This window comes from Ambystoma mexicanum, chromosome 8 (genome assembly GCF_040938575.1).
Source record: "Ambystoma mexicanum isolate Mex_15411 chromosome 8, UKY_AmexF1_1, whole genome shotgun sequence".
NCBI lineage: Eukaryota > Metazoa > Chordata > Amphibia > Caudata > Ambystomatidae > Ambystoma > Ambystoma mexicanum.
Window position 1 is genome coordinate 1,256,921,183 of NC_090929.1, and position 25,009 is coordinate 1,256,946,191.

Here is a 25,009-nt window from a genome sequence, read left to right on the forward strand (position 1 = left end):
TTGCCTCTTGCGCTTAATCGCAAATGCCAATGTACGACCAGACCTACCCCCTCTTCGCCATAAGCCGCAGCAGCGACCGCATCCCCCAAAATCTTTCCTCCCTGCCGGCCGATGAGGCGTGCTCTTGCCTCTTCTCCCGTAGTAAAGCCTTGACATCTGGATCGTCCTGTAACAACTGCTGTTGCTCTAGATGTTTAATCTTATCCTCAATGGATGTCAGGGATCTTCCGAGAGATTTCAGAATCCTAACATCCCTGGAGATGCAGCACACCCTAATACAAACCTTGAATGCTTCCCAGATTATCCTTGGATCTGGTACTGTGCCCGCATTCGCGTGCAAAAAGGTCTGTATACCCTTCTCAATTTCACCCTAAATGCAGCGTCTTCTAGAGCACGCCACCTAAGTAATCAGGGCGTTCGTGCTGGCCTAGACAAGGATATTGCCACCGGAGACTGGTCAGACAGCGTCCGAGGTAGCATCTTAAGGTTATGTTTGTGCCCTGGCAATATCTGCAGTAACCGTAATTTATTTATTCATTCATTTGTAAAGTGCATATAGCCCAGAGGCAACTAGGCGCTGATTACTACTTCAGGATATGGTTACAACTTTGATATATTAGAGGCATTACATTACCAATTGCACAAAACGTTACATAGAGAGCATAACACTCAGGTAATTGCATTACAAGTTACACAATACATTACAGATAAAGCAATAGACACTCAAAGCATTAAAATGTTAAACAGTAAATTTACATTAGGTTTCAAGGCAAAAATTACACAATTTACATATTTATATATTGTTACTGATCCTTATCCTAATTCGTGCTAGAATGAGGGGCTGAAGGACTATTGCAGGAGGTCGGATCTGAAGAGCATGGCTTTAAGGTTTTTTCTGAATGACCAGAAGGACACATTTCTCAGGTTGTAGGGAAGGGCATTCCACAGTTTTGGAGCCATGACCGGGAAGCTTGAGCCTCCTGCTTTCTGTCTTCTGTAACGGGGGGTAGAGAGCAGGTTAGTATAGGCAGAGCGGGTTGGTCTGTTAGTGTTGACTTTGCAATTGAGGCTGCTAAGGTATTTAGGAGCCTTATTAGCAATGTATTTGTGCGTTAGCGTCAAGATTTTTAATTTAATTCTGTCATGGACAGGAAGCCAGTGGATGTTCCTTCTAGTGGAACAGTTACGATTGTGACTAGGGATGTTTAATGCTGCTCTTACAGCATTGATTTGTATTGTTTGTAGTTTTTTGTTGTTTCTAGTGCTGGTCCCAGCAAAGAGTTAAAGTAATCAATCATGGAGAATATCAAGGCCCTCGCCAAGGTGATAGAATTTTCCGTAGAAAGAAAAGGGCGGCTGGCTCTTATCAGTTTAGCTGTGTAAACGGCTGAGGGGGCAACAGCATTGACTTGTCTATTTAAAATGAGTGTGGAATCAATGTAGACTCCAAGGGTTATTTTTCGTTGGCCACTGGGATGGTGTTGCCATCAATAATGAATATTTTGTAGTGCTGTGGGAGGTTACTAAGTTTTGTTTTATTTCCAATGATAAGCTCAGTCTTATCATTGAGGCAAAGTTCATTGAGTGCCATCCAGGCTTGGATTGCAAGGTAAATTTTGTCGAGATTTTTGGTCTGTATCATAGCATCCAGATAATGGTATTAGAATTTGCGTATCATCCACATAATTGGTATACGCGATACCCATTTAATCAAATTTGTCGAATAGGAGCTTGGTGAAAGCATTATAGAGTGTGGAAGAAACACACAAACCTTATGGTACACCACAGGTTACTGGTGCAGGGTGGGCTGCTGAGGTGTCCGAAAAAACCCTCATGGTTCTGTTAGAAACTATTTGATCCAATTGATGGATTCTAGGGAGAATTGGTCTGCAATCTCAGGGTGTTGGCATAGTATATCATGATAGACTTCTCTGCAGCATTCGACCTAGTCAAACAGGAGGATGCAGAGTTCTCCTTTGTCTATGTACTGATCCATTTGTGTTTTCAGAACGAGTAGCGCAGTTTCGGTGCCTTGACTTGGCCCGAGACCTCATTGTCTTAAGCCTAAGAGCTGATGGTCTTCCAGATGTTTTTGGATTTGCAGGTAGGCTGCACAATCTAATATTTGAAGTAGGAAGGGGACTGTCGTTATAGGGCGGAAATTGGTGGGTATGTTAGGGTCGAAGGTGGACTTTTTTTTAGAAGAGGTAATACCCATGGCGTTTTTAAGTCAATAGGGACTGTGTTGGAGGGTAACAAATTATTGATGAGACTGGTTACAAAGGGCGCCAGTTAAACTGCACAATCTTTAAAATTAAGGTAGCCGGGCAGACATCGCCTTTGCATCTGCATCTGGATGGTTTTAGGCTTTTTATGATGTTGATGGTATCAATTGTTGTAAGTGGAGAGAATGTAACTATGGTTGCCTTGGTGTTGGATGAGGGGTATGTGGTTGTGGGAGTAAGTTTAAGTATAGATATTTTTTGTTCCATTTTCTTTTGCAGTAGTGAGATTTTATCGGTGAGAGCATTCTGAATATTGGAACAGCATTGTTCATCTTCGATTGTGAAATCTGGAGTGGATGCTGGCGATTCCAGTTCGCGGAGGATGGTGAATAGTTCTCTGGTGTTGGATTGGGCCTTAAATATTCTTTGATTATATACTTCACATTTAAATTTAATGATTGCATTCTTGTAGTTAGTTGCTAGTGTTTGGAATAGTATTTTATTTTCTGGCGATGGTGATTTGATCCATTTGTTTTCAGCTGATCTTTTTAAGGTCCTAAGGGCTTTGAATTCAGGGGAGAACCAAGCATTGGCATGAGCTAAAGGTTTAACCTTTTAGCTTTTTAGTGTAGCAGTTTTTTCTATGGCTGCGAGCATTACTTCTTTGTTGTGGATGACCAGAGTTGAAGGGTCACTGTCCAGGTGAGCTAGGTCAAGGATGGGAGTGAGTAGTGGTAGCATACTATCTCGATTAATATTTTTAAGGTTTCTAGATGGAGCTAGAAGTGTGGATTGATACTGTTTTGAGTTCTTATTGGTGGTGGAGAATATGATAAGGTAGTGATCCGACCAAGGTGAGGGGGAATTGGAATGGATGTTGGTGGAGCAGTTGGTATCAGCTAGCCAATCTAGAATGTGTCCTTTGTCATGAGTGGATGCAGTGATTCTTTTGAGTAAATCCTTGGCCTTCAATTGAGTTAGCCTTGAGATTTGCATGTATGTCTAGAGGGTCGTGCAGACCTAGATTGAAGTCGCCCATAATGATCACTTTGGACTGAGGTTTCATATTGTGTGCTAGGAGTGTTGCGATATCATCATCGAAGGTAGAGATAGGAACTGGAGGTCTGCAGATGATATGAAGTGAAAGTGTGCAGGTAGGTGCAAGGGTGATTTTTAGTGAGATGACTTCTCCTGACGTGAATGGTAGTTCAGGGGCTACTCTTATATTAAGGGTCTCTTTAGCTAGTAGGGCTATTCCACCTCCTCTTGAGGGTTCTGTCATTTCATCGTTAGGCATTTCAAAGTCTGCAATTTAAACGTGTTTGACAGTTCATCGAATTGGGGTCTGGGGGGCAATCCACCCCTTCCTGGACCAATTTTTACCTATACCCAACCCTCCCAAGCACTATCTGCCCTTTCCCACCCACCCCCCAAAAAATGCGATGAACTGTCAAACACGTTTAAACTGCAGGCTTTGAAATGCCTGACGATGAAAGAACGTCATACTATCTTGAGGTGGGTCTGTCTTTCCTATAGTTAGTTACAGCCTTCCGGCATGGCTAGGGAAAGAAGGGGGCCTGAGGCTGGGTGTAACCATGTTTCAGTTACTGCTAGGAAAATCAAGGTCATTAGTTATTATGGTATCTGCAATATCCATGGCATGGGCTGTAATGGATCTGGCATTAGTGAGGGCACCTTTTATAGAGATAGTCTTAGGGATAGTAGGTTTATGAGTGACGGAACCCCTGCAATTGGAGTTTTTAGCTGTACTTGGTACGGCTGGGGTGTGCTATGTGAATCTAAGTGTGTAATGTTATGTTGAGTGCTGGTAGAATTTGTCTGGGGTTTTATTTGGTTATGGCAAGGCGTTGGCCATTTATTCGGTTTAAGTGAATGGGATGATAGTCGAAATCTTCCTAGGTGACCCACGAAAGGTTGTGTGGGCCAAGGAGCCCACGGGATTTGAACATCGTTTAGATGTGAGGCAGTGGCAGTATTCACAAGGCTTTCGAGGTTGCTTGCAAAGGCAAGTGTGTGTGGTGTTTTCAGAGGAGTAGTAGTAGTGCTGGTCTGAAATTTGTGTTGGTTATGGCCTGGTATTTATTAGATTGAGGTCTGCGAATGCGTGATGAGATTCAGGACCTTCTTAGATGGCCAGAGATAGGATAAGATGTCTGGGGAACCGGTAAGATTTGAGTGTCAGGAGTGAAGGCTATAGCACTCTTGAAGTGATTGCAGACGGTCCTTGTAGATAGTCGGTAGAGTCTTGTGGGTCCATCTGGAGACAATGAAGGGGAGGGAGATTGTATAGTTGTGTGTCAAGATTGGCAGTATCCTTCATGGAGGATATGTGGTTGGTATGCGGTAGGGACGGGAGGAACGGCACAGTTTTGCTGAGGAATGGTGTAGATATCATATGGCATTTTTAACGCGCCTATACACAAGTGTTTCAAGGACAGGGGATGGGATGATGTCTGGTGCAGTGAAGGCGGGCTAATCCCTAACCAAGTTGGATAAATGTAAATGTGCCTGCAGAACACAGTAAGTTCATTGTAGGAGTCGAGTAAGGTGCTAAATCTAGACGATAAGTGACTAGCAATAGAAGTAGAGGGATGATAGGCCGTAGAGAAGGAGCTACCGTGTTCTCAATTTTGGGTGCCAGTATTTGTGATGCAGCCGATAAATGAGGTAAGCAATGGGAGCTATTAACGATGTGCTGCTTTAGCTGAATGTTGTCATAATAGTCTATCATGTTAGGATGGCGGGTGGTAAGTAGAGGCTAGTGTAGAGTACTAGGTGCCGGCCTCATGTGGTAGAGAGCAGGGCACGGGTCACGTCTGGTGGCTGCAGCGTACTGGAGTCAAAGTCTTTTAGGCAGCGAGGGTCTAGGCGCAGGATGGGATCAGGATATTGCTAAGGTATAGACAGCACATGCACAGATAATAAAAGGCCATTATAGCATGACAACAATGAACAATCAGGTTTAAAAGGCAGAGGCGCATCTAGGCATGTGTTTAACCTCACCCGTAAGAGGAAAGCTGTATAAAGCAAGCTGCGATAGCTGAGTGGTTCAAGGCCAGGCAGAAATATATATAGTTAAACAGTGTAGTACATTGCATGAGGTAGGTAGGTAATCAGTCAGGCAAATGGTACAGGACAATGCATTTCTTAACAATGATTCAATCATTTAAAGAATAAATGATGGTAGCTATACGCAGTAGTATATACGCATACCTGTGGAATGTACGAAAGCCTGATGCAGCACATTTAAATGGATTGCGGTAGCAGGAGAAAAGACATAATATTTTTGGCGCGAGTGGCGTAAGTCTTAAAGGCAATGTTAGAGTGAACAATGTGGCACGCTTACCATAAGGTATTGTTCGCCAGAAGATCACAGAGTTCAGCAGTTATTTGGGATAGTAGGTTTATCCCGATCAGTCTCCAAGAGATGGGCAATGGTGCTGAGTGGGTTGCGGCAGCGCAGGGGTGCTGCAACAATAGGATAGATGCAGAGCTGGAGGTAGCCAGATGAACAAGTTTCTTACCAACTGGTAACGTTCTTTCGATTGGATGTTCCTCCAATGTATTCCTCATCTTAGATGTATTCCATCCAGCTTTGCTGCTCTTCGGAAATTTTTTCGGCAGAGGGCGCCGTGCGTCGATGGTCCCTCGAAGGACTCCGTCGAGGGTGACGTCATCGGGTGTACAAGTAGCACGCGCGGCGCCCGTTGGCCTCAGTTCTGTTTTTCCCCTCTTTTGTATCTGTGATCTTGTAGATTGTGCCGGCAGACAGGTATCAGCCTTGCGAGATTAGAGATGGCAATAACCCGGAAAAAATCTACAGAGGGGTAGGTTGGGAGGGCGATGAGGAATACGTTGGAGGAACATCCAATCGAAAGAACGTTACCAGTTGGTAAGTAACTTGTTCTTCGAGTGGATTGTGTCCTCCAACGTATTCCTCATCTTAGATAGACTCCCAAAGCAGTATTTTGCATAGTTCCTCTGGAGGAGGGGTCAGATTTTTTCCCACCAATGCCTTTAGATGGCGTAATAAAGCACTGCTTTTCCAAAAGTCAGCTCCCTAGATTGGGAAGCATCCAGGCTATAGAATTTTGAGAAGGTGTAAAGTGAAGACCAAGTTGCTGCTTCGCAAATGGACCTTATTGGGACACCTCTTTGAAGGGCTGTAGAAGAGGCGATGCCTCTGGTGGAATGAGCCCTTAACCCTTCTGGTGGGTCTTTTTGTGCTAGTCTGTAGCATTCTGAAATGCAAAGCACAATCCAGTGTGAAATTGTCACTGATTGACCCAGTTTTCTTCCTGTGTAGCCTATAAACAACTGGTTGTCCACTTTAAGCCTAGAAAGTCTAGAGATGTAAAAGCTTAAAGCTCTTTTTGGGTCCAGTCTGTGTAATCTTTCTTCCTCCTTAGAAGGATGAGATGGAGGATAGAATGAGGGCAAAACAATGTTCTGACTTAAATGAAAATCAGATGTTACCTTCGGTAAAAATGATGGTTTAACCCTCAATACAACTCTGTCCTTATGGAACACAGTATAGGGTGGCCCAGAAGACAGTGCCTGCAATTCGCTCACTCTTCTTGCTGATGTTAGAGCAACTAAAAAGGCTGTTTTCGAAGTTAATAATCTTAATGGACACGTGTGCATAGGCTCAAAAGGGGCACACATTAAGAATTTTAAGACTAAATTTAGATCCCAAATCGGTACTTGAAAGGGGTGAGGAGGAAACACATTAGTGAGACCTTTTAAGAATTGCGTTATCAAAGGAATTTTGAAGTAGGAGCATTCTTCCGATAAGCGCTTGAAGATGGAAAGCGCTGCAAGGTAACCTTGTATTGTTCCGATATTCAGACCTCTATGTGCTAGGGTCAGAAGGAAAGATAGTACTTCGGGAATAGAACATAGAAAAGGATCGACATTCTTTTCCCTGCACCAGTTGCAAAACTTTTGCCAACGGTACAGAGACTTTGTTGCTGGCCTTCTTGCCGAAAGCAACACTTCCATATCATCATCTGGAAGGTTCCAATCCCTGTATCTCAGCCTTTCAGATACCAAGCATGAAGGTTGAGTGTTCTGACATCTGGGTGGAGAACTTGACCTTCCATTTGAGAGAGAAGTTTCTCTCTCTGAGGAAGACGTACTGGAGGACAGATGGACATATCTATAAGGTCCGGATACCACGTTCTCCTGGCCCAATCCGGAGTTATTAGGATCATGCGGTTCCCGAAGCGTCTCAGCCTCCTGATGACCTGAGGAATGACGGGAATCGGAGGGAACGCGTACAATAGTGGGGAATTCCAATCCACCACAAACGCGTCCCCCAGGGCTCCTCTCAGGGGAAATTCCCTTGAGCAATACCTTTCGCATTTTCGGTTGGTACTGGTTGCGAATAGGTCTACCAGAGGGGTTCCCCAAAGGGCGAAGATCTCTTGAATGACTTCCTGAGCCAATTCCCATTCGTGGGACACCGTGCTCTGCCTGCTCAGAGCATCTGCCGTCATATTCTCTTCCCCGGCCAGATGAATTGCTGTTAAAGAGATTCCTTCCTGAATCGCCCAATACCAGAGCTGCATTGCCTCTCTGCACAGGGGTAGTGGTGCATGGCCACTGTGATAATCTCGAAAAAAAAAAATCTCGAAAAAAAGGCCGAAATAAAGTGTCGCATTTTTTTATGACGTTTTTATTCGAAATGGGGGGGTCCCCCCACCAACCCCCCCCCCCTTTTTTTTTAATCCCGGACCCCAAAATAAATATATAATTAAAAAAAGAGAAATTCGACTTTTTTTCTCTTTTTTTTTTTTCGACCTTATTGTTAGTCGAGATTTTTTTTTCGATATTTTGACTGCCCACCGTGTTGTTTGTCATTATCAGGACATTCTTTCCCCTGACAGATGGCAGGAAGGCCTTCAGCGCTAGTCTGATTGCCCTCAGCTCCAAAAGGTTGATATGTAGTTTTGACTCCGATGGAGACCAACGACCGTTTATTGTCAAATCGTTGGCATGTTCTCGCCACCCCAGGAGTGAGGCGTCCCTCACTACTGTGATCTCCGGCCATGGTTGCCAAAAAGGTTCTCCCTTTAGGATGTTCTCTGCACAGATCCACCATAGAAGGTCTTGTCTGACCTTGTTCGGAATCTGAAGAAGATCCGTCATTTGACCCGAGAACTGGGACCACTGAGTCTTTAGGGCCCATTGAAAGGATCTCATACTCCAGCGTGCCTCTGGCACCAGAAAGATGCAGGATGCCATGAGGCCGAGCAACCTTAGAAGTCGTAAGCCTGGAGATTTTGGGCATTTTGGAATTTGGAAACCATCTGAAGAATGTCTTGAGCCCTCGTCTTGGGAGGCGAGCTCTTTCCCAAGGATGTGTCTAATACAGCTCCTATGTACTGAAGCTGTTGGGAAGGTGTCATTTGAGACTTCTTTAAATTGAGTGAGAAGCCCAGTTTGTGGAGGAAGTGGCAGGTGACTAATGATCCAGTGCTTGCTCGGCAGAGCGCGCTCTGATCAACCAATCGTCCAGGTAGGGGTAGATATGAATCCCCGCTCTCCTGAGGTGCGCTGCCACCTCTAGCATTAACTTGGTGAAGACCCTCGGGGCGGAGGTCAACCCGAATGGCAGGACTCGAAACTGATAGTGTGAGTCGCCAACTACGAACCTCAGGTATTTTCTGTGTTTGAGATGAATCCGCACATGAAAATAAGCATCCTGGAGGTCCAATGACACCAACCAGTCCTGGAGTTGAAGGGCCTGAAGGATCTGAGAAAGGGTAACCATCTTGAACTTGTCCTTCCCGAGGAACTTGTTCAGGTTCCTTAAGTCCAAGATGGGTCTCAGTCCTCCGTACTTTTTTGGGGATAAAACAATTTGGGGACTACCAACCCTTGTTCCTCTCCGCTGCAGGTACTGGTTCGATAGCACCTTTCTCCAGCAGGGATAGAACTTCCTGCTGTAGGAGCGGGTATGAAAGTTTCAGCGGGTGTCTCCCTGGTGGATTGCTTTGAGGTTGCTTTAGAAGAACAAGTTACTTTCTTACCTGGTAACGTTCTTTCGATGGGATGGTCCGACGACGTATTCCATATCTATGACATGTAATCACCACAGCTGTGCTGCTTCGGAAACTTTTTTCAGCGTCTGGTCCTGCGTCGATGACGTCGATGCGCCGTCGTCGAGGACCTCCTCCGACGTGATAAGTAGGACGCACGACGCCCGTAGCCTCAGTTGTAGTTTTTCCCCCCAGAACGTGTGACATTAGTCAACTGCCAGTCAGACACCAAGCCTTGCGGAACGTAAGCTGCAATCGCAAAAGAAATTCTGCAGCGGGGAAGGCAGGGAGGGAGCGATATGCAATACGTCGTTGGACCATCCCATCGAAAGAACGTTACCAGGTAAGAAAGTAACTTTTTCTTCGAGGGGATTGGGTCCTCCGACGCATTCCATATCTATGACAGACTCCCAAAGCAGTACCAGAGCAAGGAGGAGGGAAAGAATTTAGAATCAAAATGTAGAATTGCCAATCAAATAGCAGAGCAAAGGACCGCCTTGCCAAAGGCCAGATCCTGTCCTCGGATGGAATCGAGGGAATAGTGACGTACAAATGTATGTACTGAAGCCCAGGTGGCTGCATCACAGATGTTGCGAATAGGAACACCCCTCTGCAGGGCAGTAGATGCAGCCATACCTCTGGTAGAATGGGCCCGCAAGCCAGCCGGTGGGTCCTTACCCGCCAAGCGGTAACACTCCGAGATGGCCAAAATAATCCAGCGAGACAAAGTCTGTTTCGTCACAGCTTGTCCCAAACGCTTTCCAGCGTAACCAATAAAGAGTTGATCGTCCACTCTGACCCGGGACATGCGTGAAACAAAAGCTTAAAGCTCTCCTAGGATCAAGCCTATGGAGCCTCTCCTCTTCCTTACCAGGATGCGGAGGAGGATAGAATGCCGGAAGAACAACCTTCTTGGCCAAATGAAATTCCGTCACTACCTTCGGAAGAAAAGAAGGACGAACTCTAAGGACAACCCTGTCCTTGTGAAATACAGTGAAGGGTGGCTTAACTGAAAGTGTCTGTAACTCACTCACTCTGCGAGCGGAAGTAACCGCAACTAAAAACACAGTTTTCAGAGTTAACAGCCTCAAAGGGCAAGAATGTAAAGGCTCAAACGGAGCACCCATAAGAAACTTAAGAACAAGGTTTAAATCCCAACCGGGCACCAGGAAAGGTGACGGAGGGAACACATTAGTGAGCCCTTTCAGAAACTGTGAAATTAAAGGGATTTTAAAGTAAGAACACTCTTCAGACGAGCGCTTAAAGATGGACAGCGCTGCCAGGTAACCTTTAATGGTACCCACTTGCAAGCCCCTGTGGGCCAGAGAAAGTAAAAAGGACAGAACGATGGGGATGTCACATGCAAAAGGATCCACATTCTGAACTCTGCACCAGTCGCAGAACTTGCGCCAACGGCAACGGTACAGAGACTTTGTTGCTGGCCGCCTGGCCGAGAGCAACACCTCCATCACGTCTTCAGGGAGGTCCCAATCCTTATACCTCAACCTTTCAGAAGTCAAGCGTGAAGGTTGAGGGATCTGACCTCTGGATGGAGAACCTGGCCCCCCTCCCGTGAGAGCAGATCGTCTTGGTAGGGAAGACGACGTGGAGGGCAGATGGACAAGTCGAGAAGGTCCGGGTACCACGTCCTCCGAGCCCATGCCAGAGCAATGAGGATCATCCGGGAACCGAACCTCCGCAGTACTTGCGGGATGACGGGGACTGGAGGAAACGCGTACAGCAGTGGGAATGACCACTCCACCACGAACACGTCTCCTAAGGCTCCTTTTGGAGGAAATTCCCGCGAGCAAAACCTTTCGCAATTCTTAACCACCTGGAAGGTCTTTCTTTGCTCCTGGCTAAAGTCAGGGAAGATTTGGATCGTTGCAGAGCCAAACCTCAAATTTTTTCTCTCTCTGGAGGCTTCAAGGAGCACATCCATGTCTCTGTAATTGAATATTCTGGTGATGATGGCACGTTACGGTGTGCCTGGCGGAGGTCTATCGGCCAGTAAGCAATGTGTCCTTTCCACCAGGACCATATTGGAGACCCTCTAGAATGTCCAGAAGTCGTTTTTCAACAAATTGTTCCATATTCTCCATCGCGGTGTACTCCAGCACACCAAGAATGCACAAGTAGTTCTTCCTCAATGTTTCCTCAAGTTAGTCGGTCTTCGCCACAACCCTTTTCACTGTCTGCTGGAGGAGCACCATCTTTTATTGCAGCACAACCACTTTGTCTTCCCCATCGTTGATTCTTTGTTCGGCAGCTGTCCTGCGACCACATAACTTTTCAATGTGTACCGCTGTAATGCTTTGAGCAAAAATATGGCAGATGCACTTGCCATGAACTGTACATCGATTTTTAGCATGGTTAGCATTATTTTACTGGAAAACATGTTTTCAACGTTATTCGTTGCTTATTTTGGTTTGCATGGCTTATCCAAGGACACAGGGCACGAAAAGACAGATCTGCAGGTGCAGGCTGGTACCGGATAAGATTGCTATAGACACTGTCAAAGTTGAGGAGTTAGAGTTGTTTTCTTTGCTGTTTTGAGAAAGGGAAGAGCTCTGCTCCTTGAGGTTACCGTAGGTCACTCCAGCCAGGGCACATGCAGAGAACCACCAATGCACAGAGACTCAGGCCAGAAGTTGTGAAAATACCATCCCACCTTTGCGGAGGGCTTAAAATGCAAGCCTCTGAGAAAGTCAGACACAAAGCCTTAGTCGGAGGGGGGACGCTTTGCTCTGGGCATGTTGGCCGCTGTGATCTCTGTGCCTTGCTGTTTCCGGGGTTTTCCGGCCACTTCTGGTAAGAGGAGTATGTTCGCTCTAAAGTTGCACCAACGGTGATGTATTTTCTTTAGATTACTGTCTTTTATGTGATTTATTTCTGTTGCAGTTTATTCATTTATGTACGCCTTTTGTGAATAAATAGCCCTAAAGGGCTAACTTATCAACAGAGTGTGTATGTGTGAATCAATGCTTACCTACGTTCAATGTTTTTCATTCAGTGTACTGGTGATAAGATGTTTGTCCATGCACTTTTTGGAAAGCAACACAATCGCAGAGACAGGTGAGGGCATCTATCTCTGTGCCCAGATTGTCCGTGCTGTCCTTCAAAGCTAGGAAGGTATAGTTTAGGGCAGTAACATTGATAGGGGGTGGGAGGCCAGGGGTAGCCAGCAGCTGCCTGTGCATGAATTGTTCCATTTTCAATTGCTTCTTGGGGTTAACCATGTTTTTCATCAACGCAGGATTACCGTTGAGGCACAGTTTTCCACCCCTTGGTGTTCGGATACCTACAGTTGACCCACCAGAATATTCCTGTATACTGCACCAGAGCCCACTGACCAGCTTCGTAAATGGTTGAAAAGCACACACCAGGTTGTCCGGTGGGCAGCTCTCCAGGAGTATGGCCCCACCAGGGAGAGCGGCGGAAGGCCAGCTGGGAGCAATCTCAATATGGGGATGTGCTACGCATCGGCTAGATAGGTCCTTCCCTGGTTCACCCGTTAACCAGGTCCAGCACAACCCCTCACCTCCAAAATGGGACTGACGGTTGGGCTCCAGCCATGCAGGCTGTGGCACAACCACTGTGTTATGGCCAACAGTGTCAGCAGTCCACTAGCTTTCAAGGACTCCTCCTGCATGACCAAGCTGGGCCGCCACTGCAGGTATGAGGCACTACAGGGAATCTGTCTCACACACACCCGGATATCATCCCCATTCTTCGTGCACCTGGCAATTACAAATCACAGGATACGGGAGCCGGGTCACCCAGAGGACTCCTCCAGGCAGGCCTGGAGGCAGGGCCCCGCTCCAGCACACGATCAGCAGTGATTTCAGCAAACCTCACTGCACCGGGCCATCAATCCACCTCTGGAAGGGTAGGGGACAGGTCACGGCCAGCCAGCCACCCAGCTGGCAGTCCTCTGCGGAGGAGGTTGGGGGGGGGGGTTCTGCAGCCGCAGTCCGCAGAGATGTAGTCAGGACCTTGCAGCACAGTGCAGATCTTGCTTCTCGCCCGGCGCACTTTTCCCAACTGCAGGTTGTATCCAACTCGCAGATGGGATCAGACAATGCATGTCTGTGCGGCTAACGAGGTTCTCTGTTGCGCGGTCGGGCCGCTGTCCAAAACCTGGGCCGCAGAGGTCACCTCCATCAATGACACCAGGCAGCACAGCCCACCGCTGCCGTGTTAATGATCCTCCGCTCCCAGCAGCTCCCCAGCGCCGCTCCACGGTGCCTCGTTTGATCGTCTCAGGAGACGAGGCACAGAGCGTTTGTCTTCTGTTTCTACACTCCCACGCTTCAGCTCAAATGGCCAGTCGCGAGGCAGAATTGGCCGTGTATCTAACCAGATCTTCTTGGGTGCCACACCACTGGCCTCGGATTGTCGAGTGCAGCAGGGTTCCCGTTTTCATGGATTATGCCTGGTTGCACCACAGCATGTCGGAAAGCAGGATAAATGAGCAGGATTTTCAAGCTGTCTGTCGGAGCAGTCTCAGGCTGCTGCCATTTTGCAGCCACACTCCAGCATCTTCCCCACCCCCTCGTTAAACAGGTGTAGTTTAACTGTAGTTTCAAGTCTTTTGGAATCTACTAGCTCTAGGGAGAATATTCAACATTATTGATTAGAAAGATCACATGATGAATAAGCACTAATACCCACAACAAAAGTTGGGATTATCTTCATAATACAATTTCCTATGTTTCCACCTCCTGTACAAATTTCAGAATATAATCTCCAGGCGTTGCACTTGCATTTTGTAGGTTATGGTGCCAAGGACAGATAATCCAGATACGAACCATGGATTAATATTTCACTTTTCAAAAAGGAGAGTTAATTTACAAACCTACTTCAGGAATTGGAAAATAGCACATAGAAACGTTTCTACAGTCAAGCAGTGGTTGCGAATGACTGGACATTTAAAGACAAATAAAAAAAAAAAAGCAAGTGTACCTGCATCACAGTCACTGCTCCGTATGTAACAGCTGTCCAATATATAGAGCCAACCATTATTCCAGCTGCAGCAAATGGGCATGCTTTGGAAATCAGCCTGTCAGCAAGATCCAGGACATAAACCACTGGGCCTACAAATACGAAATAAAGTATTATCAAATAGAAATTGTTTCAAACACAGTATTAAACAGTTACTGACAAATCTGAATAAAGATACAAAGCAACACTCTTCTAAAACCTAATAAAGAAAAACAAAGGAGTCCATTCCTAATGTACAATTTGCCATCACATTTCTTGGTCAACAGTTTAAGGTGCAAACAGGCAGTAACAATGTTTAGGAAAATGTGTATTTCTTAAAGAAAACAAAACACTGCAGAGAAGTGGGACGATGTCCTGGATAAAAATCCTAAATGATTTTCCTTTATTAGTTTTAAAAAGGTATTTGAATTCTATTCGGATAAAGAAACTGAAATGATTCAAACAACAGAGCAAATATCAAATATCTTGGGTGCATCACCTAGTGGCTTCTCAGGGCATTTGTAAGCAGTTGCTGAAGTCTATATGGCGGCCCTTCTAATAACACAGCCAGGTATGTTGTGCTGAAAAGCCAAGGCTGTGGCATTGGCTTTGATGGTGCAAGTATGAATGCCTTTGGGTGGCTTGCGCTTTTGCATGGAGTAGCAGTGTCTAATGCCTGAAACTAACTGCCTGGTGATAATGGCCGTAGAGGCCTGTGAGCAGGTGTGCTGACCACCGAAAGTAATGAAAAGGGTTGTCTGATTTCCTGAACTGTTTAGTAGGATGTAGGTAAAATCTGAGCACTTTCCTGACATTGAGAATGAAGAGCGACATCAGCCAGACTGGGTGGTTCAAATAAATGGTGGTTAAGACCACATTATCATTGATATAGAATGAGCACATTACTTTGGGCAAAAAGGCTGGGTGAGTGGGTAAAACCACTTTTTATATTGAAAATAGTGTAAGGTTTGAAAGCCAATAACCTCACAGACTATTTGCACTTCTGGTGGTTCTTATGCTTGTGCAAACTTCCATGTCAGAAACTTACTTCGGCTCAGTGGGGCTAACCCAAACCGGGGGAGGTCTCTTGACAGGAGGGTAGAGCCTGGTGACACCCGGAAGGTGTCTGCGCGCAACTGAGTTGTAAATGAAAAGATATCCTAGGTGGTGTGCTAGGCCCCGATAACAGAAGATTGACGGGAATCAACCGAAATACCAGAGCCTTCAAGGTGAGAGAAAGGAAAGTATCTTGTTCAGAGGGCAGGTCAAGGGATTGGCTTGCTTGTCCAGAGACTATAGAGCGTGTCTAAGGGTCCTGAGAGATGGTCTGCCAATGGGAAAAGCGATGGCGGATTCTGCAGCAGCCTCATGTTGTGGGGACCTGGCTCAATCAGCCATTGCTTCTTAGAATCTGCTGGAGTTTTAGCGCATGATCTGGACGTTGAAGCCTTTTGAAGAGGAGCAAGACTGTTTCCTTCTATGGCCAGTGGGCGACCAGTCAAGGATTCCTGGCTTTCCTGCCCAGGTAGCCATGAACCCCAAAGGACCTCTCTGTCTCTCAAGGTCTAACATCCCTGGATAAGAATGACTGCTGAAAGGGTTTATGTGCATGCTTAAAGAAGACTGCTAGAGAATTTGCAGTCTGGTGCTTCCTTTAAATTTAGTTCTTCATCCATGGATGGATGAAACAGATCCAGACTGTCAAAGGGCAAGTTTAATATTCTGTCTTATGCCTCATGAGTAAACTTGGTTGCATGCATCCACGCCACTATGCGAATGCCAGCGCCCAAAGCCATGCTGTCACACAGCATCTCGCAGGTGCTGCGTACCTGCTCTTCGTAGCTGTTGCGAAGATGACCAAGCCAGACTGCTGTGTAGTTGCTTCAGTTGTACATGTAGTGCGGGAAACCAACCCAACCCATACCTAAGGAACATAAATCCCTGAATCAGCTCCCCAAGCCACAGGACAGCTCTCCCCTGATTTGCATGACAAAGAAACAGTGCAGGTCACTGACAAGGAAGGCCACTCAGGATACACGACATCCAAAGAAGTAATGCTGGAGGACAGTGTGCCGATATTAGTCTGAAGAGAGAGTTCTGGATAATGGATGTAGAAGATGCAAGGATTCTTGTAAGGAGAACCCCAGGGCCAAGAAAGGCAGACAATCCAGAAATAAGGGAAACAAGGAAAGGAGGAAAAATAGACAAGGCAACAAGTGCCTCAAGAAAGGGGAAATGGCTCCAGGAAGAGAGCGCGAACCTGCAAGAAAACCTCTGGACCCTTCACACCTACCTTCCACCTGTGGTCCATCCCCTTCTCGTCAGTTCAATTTTCCTGGTTATATTCTCTAGGGACCTTGACCTCCTGCCGTCTCCTTCGTTGCAGTGGCTTTTGATTGAATTGAGCTAGGCCCCTCACACCCTTCTCTGAATTCAGTCACAATGCTGGAGGCATCTCTGGTGTACCAACTACCTATCAGGCAGTAGTTTCCTCTTTGGGAAGTTAGCATTCCCTTAATTGCTTCCAATCACTCCTTCTGGACTACTCACAGAATTCTGGTTTGGTTCTCAGACACTGGTCTGCCTCCTGTGAGAAACCCTGAGGGTATTCCCACTCCTATTCCCCATGGGTCCTCTTTGCAGGAGGCTAGGGAAAGGCCATCACTCTTGGACCCCGACCTTTGGGGTGGACAAGCGAGGGAGGATCATCTGGGTGGAGGGTCCGTGGGATGGCCTTGGGAGAGACATGGGATCCTCCTTTTCCTATTAATGACCCCACCTAACCCTTCCCTCGTCTTCATGGGGTATTATAAATAAACTCCCATGACTTTCTCATGAAAAAGTATCAAAGGTACAGAGACGAAGAGGCAACTGGGAGTAATGAAGACTAGCTGCTTTTACCGCTCTGGTACTGGGACAAGGAAGAGGCCTGCTGAGAGCAGTAGAGGTCAGGTGTGTCCCCTTAATTATGATCAGGCAGGGTTAATTGTAAACTCACACCTGCAGCCTGATAAGGGGCTGCAGGTGTATAAAAAGTGCCATCAAATTAGAGTGAGGGAGAAAGCAGTAACCGGATCGATGGCAGTGAATTTGCTGCAGCAGCAGAGAAGCCAAGAGACACAGCGGGGAGCTGCCGTGTGGAGCTCACCTATAGTTCGGTGAAGAACAGCCAGGGAGCTGGGCTTTGTGGAACCAAATGAGCCTAGAAAGGGGAGCTGTGTGGGACGTGTGAAAAATCGAAGGGCTCCCCCTTGCCACACCCCCACCCTGATCAAACACCTTTGTATCCTCTTCAGGGATGGCTAGGGTGGGGTTATTGCTGCTGGGTCCGGACCTGGGGAGTGGAGGAGTCCCAGGAGAGACATGGTGTCCCCCTTTCCTTAACACCTCCCTACCGGACATTCCCTCTTCTATCAAACACAATTTTTGAATGCTACACCGTTGCCCCTCCCCAATTCCAATAGGTACCAACACAAGGGAGGAGTAGGAGAACCAGTAAAAGGAGAACACACATCATCCCATGTTTTACAGCACCAAGATTGTTCCCCTTCTCCTAACAGCATTTTAAATAATTTTCCTACCACTCAAACACTACAACACCCATAATGCCTTCCACGGTTTCCCCCAAAACCACTGGGACGAAGAAGAGGCAAACTGGAGCTATGAGGATTATGCATTGGAACCAATGTACCATGTATTCCTATGGGCAGTCTCCCTCTTGTCCCATTAACCAGTTCAGGCAAAGTCAGGTAGGGCAGGACAACCACTCACACCCAACTTCTGTTAATTCTCCCAGCCAGTATAAAAGGTGGAGCACACAGGCACACTGAGTGAGGTGGGGATGCTGGAGGAAGCACAAAGGCCTCCTCCACAAAGTAACTGCAGCTGGAAGAACCCTGGAAGGCCTGGAGGAAGGAGGACTGCCAAAATACAGAGCCTGTGAGTGCAGGGAAGGCTGCAGTATGGCGAGGGAGCTCTGTCTCCAGGCAGCCAAACCAGGGGCAGCTGGGGTTACCTGGCAGTGCCCAAGCCAGAGCTCCTCCTCGCGGTCAGATACTAAATCCCAGGCCTTTGAGGGGTAGGTGGGGAGAGCCTGACCTCAGGAAACATCCCATTTAAAACCTGCAGCTCCCAAAACGTGAAATCAGAACATTGCATTATGGGACTTTAGTCCAGAGACATTTTTTATGGTTGAATTTTTGGAGGAAGGTGGTGCACGAGAAGGAGCAGCTTTTCCAGGGCGACGGCAAACCAGGTGGCGCAGAGGGACAGGCCGAGCGAAGCAACTGAGGTACGGAGAAACCTTGGACACCCCGGCAAGGGAGCGTGATCTCTGAAGGGCCTTGAAGGTTGCGCAAGGAAGCCCAGCTAGAGAGAAGATACAAACCTCTTGTGTCTCAAGGATACCAGCCACCCTCCCGGGTGAATGGCAGAGTTGTGGAGGAGCAGTCATATCGGCCTAAACTTCAGGCTCAAAGCCGCAAAAGAAGAAAATGAATTAACAGAGCTGGTGAGTTGAAAGCAATGAAAGTCCGGTCTGTGTTAAAACAAAACTTGATGGCAACAGAATGAAGGTTTCGTGTGTGCTGATAAGACACGAGAGAAAGCAAAGCATTGTAAAGAACTGTAAATTAAAGATACAAAGTAACAGAGTGGTCCGGCAAAAAGAAGATTGCCAAATAGAAAGTCTCTATGAAATGCTGGATGCCGTAGAAGCAGCAGGAAGAGAAAGAAACAGATGCAAGATTTGAACTGTTAGGTTTGATCCCAGCAGAGGGAAACCTGGATGTGCGATACATCTTTGAACGTTGAAATAAGTACTGTGCTCGAAACTACATTTAACAAGAGGCTTTGGTGTAGGAGAGAAAAAGTGACGTTTGAGGAAAGAAGGTCGAAGTGGTCATGCTGAGGTAAGAGCAAAAGCCTCACAGTTTTGAAAGTCTGACAGTGGAAGCAAAGTGAAAGGAGGCTTGAGCCAGACGGAGGGAAGCCTATGAAGGTGTGATTGAAGCTTGGGGAAGGGAACCCCCACACATTGTGATTGAAAGGTTTGAGCCCGGCAGAGGGAAACATGTACTGAATAGTGGTAACCAGAAGGAAAAACTTTTGTTGAACTGTATTACAAGCTAAATGGTGACCTGGACTGGAGCGAAAAAGGTCAAGTGGGCCCTGGTCCACGAAACAAACTGCATTCTTGCATCCAAAGCCAGAGTGTGTCGTAAGGTCCAAGTGTGCTACCTTACCCCGTGCTACAAAACGTGAGGAAGGGAGTTTATTCAGCCATACTGACATTTCTTTTGAACACTGATTTTTCTTTTTTGCATTACACATTCCCTTTACACATTTATTGCGTTAGAAAGTGGGGAGGGCATTAGGTTTTTTAGTATAAGCCATTTTATTTTGACTAAGGACTGGCTAGTTCTGTATTTTCTTTTTGTTTGATGGTCAAGAATACTCCCATCTTAGTTATAGGGCAAGGTGGGAGTTTTCCAACCCCCTTTAAACCATCAATAAAGGTTTTGAAACTTGCAGCTCGTGTGTCAGTGTCTACTTGTGATACCATGCCTCCCTCACAGAAGGCTGCCCCTTTTTCTATTGCTCGAAGTGCACATTCTCCTGGGACCAGAAACTGTCCCAGGAGTGCCTAAGGGGCAGGACGTGGAGCCCGGAGGCAACGATCAGATGGCCGAGAGATCTGCTCTACAGGAACTTGCATCAAAGCAACCAGTGAGATTCTAAGCAAACAGAAATCTAGTATGGGAGTGTTTGATCTTAGGCACAAGGTTAGTTGGCATCGAAGTGGTCACGTGGAGTAAGACACGTTGTCGAAGTTCTCCGATTCAAATCCTTGCATTCCAGCAACTGATCAGACTTGTTAATCCTTGAACGAGAGACAATACTTTGTTACGGAGTGGTCGCATGGATATGAAAGCATGTTGTCGAAGGTATGAGTGCTGGCATATTTAAAGGCAAACTGCAAAAGGCATATTACAACAAAGTGAATTGAATTTAACAGAATGAATTGCATGAAAACCTTTAAACATTATTGAATACCAAACTGAAAGTAAAGCTTAACAAATTTGTTCATTCTGAATACCGCACTGAAAATTACTTATGAAGATTAGAAAGAAATGAAACTATCATTTAAATAAATACACTGTACGCCAAGTCCAAAATCGCAAGCAATGTTCTTCTACATTGAATCTACCAATAAATATTCAAGTATTAAATCAGAGAAACCAACCTATATTAAAGGAAACCCCAAGGCCTGGAAAATTATATATTATTTTGGAACTTAAGGCAATCCTGATACTTTTGTTAGAACTGCTTTAAACTTTGGGAAGGGAGCTGAAACAAAATGTATGACCTGAACAAAGCTCTGAACTTTATGCTGAACACTAGTTAAATTGTCAGTTGTGAGGGCAAGTATAGGTTTTGGACACAGATTCCTAAGTTGAACTTACAGACTGATTTTCCTTAGTTTCAGCTTGGTAGGGGAAATCGCACCATAGCATAGGTCAAGATTGGTGTTTTTACATCTTGACATTTAAGTTAATAAAGGTGTCTACTTTGAACGTTAGATCTGTTGTCTTACTCCAAGATGCCTTCACACTCCGCAACATATCATGGAACCCTCGCTGGTTCCCAGTTGGCTAACCTTTGAAGCCTTGGTCTCTTAATAGTTATTCCACTCTGACACCTCAAACACAGGCTCACCAGCCGAGTATCTCCTATTAGCAGAGAACCTGCACATCTGGTACATCACACACACTTCCCATTTCAGACCCTAATCCTTTTGGATACTTGTAGTTCGGGCAGGTGACCATTGAAAGGGAAAAAAGATAAGTGAACCATGTTCTTTTGAGAAAACGTCAGCACGTCAAAACACAAGGCATCTACAATGACACAAGGGAACCTTCTTACAAATCTACAGCATGAATAGGCTGGCCACATCGATTTATTGTCCTTTCATGATAAAGCCTAAATTAAATCAGTTTAGAGCAGGGATGTCGCACTCGACTACTGTGGGCCGCACTACTTAACAGCATACTACAGAGTTGTGGCAGGTGGATTTTTAAAGCGGTTATTGCAAGAGATTGGAGCAAGAGTGCAAGCAAGTGATGAAGCCTGAAACCTCAGGAGAGTTCAAAGTGTACATCCCTACTGGCAATTAAATGGCAATAAAAATAAAAAAAATAGACCAAGGTGATTTAAAGATGGCCGCCAAGCATGGAGCATCGTGACTGATGCTCCCCAGTACCTATGGACCTCAGTGGAGTTGAAATAAAGCATTTTGCCCTCCCCAGTCGTGAAATACAGTGAACAAGTGCCAGTGACAGCTGGGGCTCGGAGACTGCAGCGCAAACCCCCGGGGAACAGAAGATAACAGGGGACTTTTCTACAGCCGGGGAAGCTAGGACCCAGGAGCGTTGTCCCAGAGTACGCATTGAGCGGAAAGAGTGGAGGCGACCCAGCCCCAAGAAAGGCACCCCAGGCCGCCAGCGAGGAAGCCGATCTTAGAGGTCCGGAGAGATGAAGGTGAAAGAGTGGCGCTGCTTAACCCCTCCCCTTTACCCCCAGAGCGTGAAGGCGGCTGCAGGAGCAGAGTCCAGGAAACCAGACCGTAGAGGACCACAGCTGGGTGGCACACCCTTGGGTGGAGACTCCAGAGGTGAGGCGGTCGGGCGGAGAGAAGGCCGGCGGATCGAAGTGGAGCGTGGCATCGTGTTGCACCCCCCGGGCAGTGACACCGGAAGAGAGGCAGCCAGGGCAGACCTCGAGAAGGCAGATCCAGGAAGGCCACTGCGCCAGAACGGGAAGGTGGGGAGCCCGGGCCCAGCAGGCAAGGAAAGGGCACCTAGGGGGACGCCACAAAGAGGAGTGACCCTCCTGGAGCCAGTAAACCCTCTGGACCCAGAGGGACAAGACTTAGCAAAGGGATTGGGCCCAAGAGTCTTGGAGAGAACAGACTACTTCAAGAAGTGAAGGTTGGAGGGGCCCAAGTAGGGGAAATCTGGAAGGCGTAAACCCTCCTTATTATAGCGGCACAGGAGCACAGCGGACTAGGCCTGGCGAAAGAGCTGCAAGAGTTAATTAATCCCCTACGCTCCCCCCTCAACCAAGCGAATGGGGAGGCACACACATCCTGGACAAAGCTGAAAAGGCCCCCGCTGGGGAAGGTGAGACAACCAGGAAAGAAGCTCATGGGCGACACTGCTCAACGAGCAGGGGACACACCCAACTATGTCAAACAAGAGGAAAAGACCCCTCCTTGCCCATAAAGGGGGGAAAAATAAACCAGGACAGCAACTTGCAGAATCTGCGGGGAGGGATGCCAGCTTCTCCCCCCTCCCCCTGTCAGGAGTTGTGGGGGGGGGGGGGGCAGCTCAAGAGCAGGTGGACAGACGACCGCTACCTGCAGGATACCCAGGACCAGGTGGTTACCACCCTGGTCCATAAGAAATATTTCAGTCATTTTGGTGATAAAATAGTGGGCACGGTCCAGAGGCAGATGGACAAGATGAGGGAGGACCTTGCGGAGGCTCTACAAGACAAAGAGGGATGTGAACAAGATAGAAGAAAGGGTGGATACCAATGAGAGGGCGTTCCAAGACCTGGCAGAGGATTCAAGGAAAGCGGACATACTGATGAAGCAATTAGCAACAGCCACCCACAACCTGGAACTTCAGGCCGAGGACCTGGAAAACGATCTAGAAGATTGAATATCCGAATATAAAGCCCTGCTCGAGGAAGTGCCTGACAAGGATCTACGGGGAGCAATTACTAGCATCTTCTCAGACATCCTGGACCCGGAACACCAGGGAGACATTCCACTAGACAAGAGTACACAGTCGGGCCGAGGAGAACGGAACCAGGAACCAGGCCAAGGGTGTTTTCGCGGCACTACACGATTACTCGACAAAGGAAAGGATCCTACAAGCGGCAAAGAAAGCGACTCAAATCATGTACAACACGCCCATCACATTGCAGCTTAGAAGGAAAGTGGGGCCACAGAGTGTAAATGGCGCTACCCTTCTCACTTACTGAAGGACAACTTGCTGCAGGAAGAAATAAGCGAGGGTATTGGGGAATACTTGGGTGACAATAGAGAAGGTGCTACCTCACAACAGAAAAGGTGGGATGCCTTTAAAGTTGCAATAAGGGGGAGGATCATAGCACTCAAAGCACGTAGAGGCAGGGAAGTAAGGCTAGTTGATCAAGAACTAGAGGGGAAACGAAGGAAGGTTATGACCCGCATGGGAATCAGTGCAAGTGGGGAAACTATGAGGGAATACAGGGCAGAGAGGGGGGGACAACTGGATATAGCGCGGGCCGCGGAACGCTCCCTCTCACTCCTTAAACATAAATATGTTAGAGAATAAGGCAGAGAAGCTGCTGGCGAGGATGCTGAAAAGGGACAAAAAATCCAAAACTATCTTGAGAATCAAAACTGAGGGGTGTGGGGGGGATTTGTATAGACACGGAAGACATTTCCCGGGAGTTCAGTAAGCTCTACTGCCAGTTGTATAGTTCAGAAGGGCCACCTGAGGGGGAGCAGAAAAGGTATCTGGCCAGAAAGAAGCTAACCCAACTCCCTGAACAGGAGAGACTAGCACTGGAATAGGAGATAACTACCGAAGTCCCCGGGACCGGACGGATTCACCCCAGAATTCTACAAGATCTTGAGAGAAGGAACAAGTTACTTACCTGTAACTGTTCTCCAGCATCGGTCTGGCACGGATTCACATGCTCATGAATATTCCCCGTCAGGCCGGGAATCCTCGGTATAGAAAAAAATCACTATCAGTTTTGTTTCTGATCTGTCTTTCTTAGTAGTAACCAATCACTGGTCTCTGGGTCATACTGCCCCCAGCCAATGACTGCCCTCTCCCTAAGCCCCGCCTCTGGCAGCCATCCTCAGATTTGGTAGCACGTAAAGTGGCAGTATGACCAAGTGAAGAGCCGCAGAGGGGTAGGCGGAAGGGTTCGCATGTGAATCCATGCCAGACCCATGCTGGAGAAACACAGTTACAGGTAAGTAACTTGTTCATTCTCCAGCATGAGGTCTGGCATGGATTCACATGCTCATGAAAATAAGTATACATAGCAGGATACACATGCACAACTACGGGAGGTGGCAACAGGCTCAACATTAAGCATCTCTTATCTCCTCACCAGGCTCACCTTAAGCGAACAGGTTGCACAGCACTGCTTGGCCGACCCTGGACTCCTCCCTGGAGTCCCGATCGACGCAGCAGAATCTCGTGAAGGTGTGCGTCGACCTCCACGTCTCAGCCCTGCAGATGTCGAGCAGGGGCACACCAGATAGGAACGCCGTGGTAGCAGCGATCGCTCTGGTCGAGTGGGCTCTCGGACGGCCGGGCACCAGTTGGTTTGCCAACCGGTGACAGTGCGTGATGCAGCCGGAGAGCCATCTGGAAATGGAAGCCTTCGAGAGAGCCTTCCCTTGATTCACAGGTCCAAAGTTTACAAACAGCTGTGATGTCCTCCAAAAACTCTTTGTTCGTTCCACGTAGAACTTCAGTGCTCTAGCTACATCCAGCGAGTGCAAAGTCCTCTCGGCCGGCAACGAAAGCGACGAGAAAAAGACTGGTAACACCAAGGGCTCGTTGAGATGGAAGTCCGACGGCACCTTGGGCATGAAGGAGGGGTGCGTCCTCAGCACCACCCTCGTCTCGTGGAAAGTATGGAGGCTTTCAGGAAAGGGCCTGAATC

The 25,009-nt window shown here is 47.2% G+C and overlaps 1 protein-coding gene across 2 annotated transcripts in view; it reads right to left on the reverse strand.

Moving 5' to 3' along the window:
• The window catches only part of MARCHF5 (membrane associated ring-CH-type finger 5), a 743,603-nt gene that overhangs the window by 326,202 nt on the left and 392,392 nt on the right, over window positions 1-25,009 (reverse strand). For both annotated transcript variants that reach the window (XM_069611372.1, XM_069611373.1), the window contains exon 3: window positions 14,255-14,385. In XM_069611372.1, coding sequence (XP_069467473.1) covers window positions 14,255-14,385 — 131 coding nt within the window. The remainder of the gene's footprint in view (window positions 1-14,254; window positions 14,386-25,009) is intronic.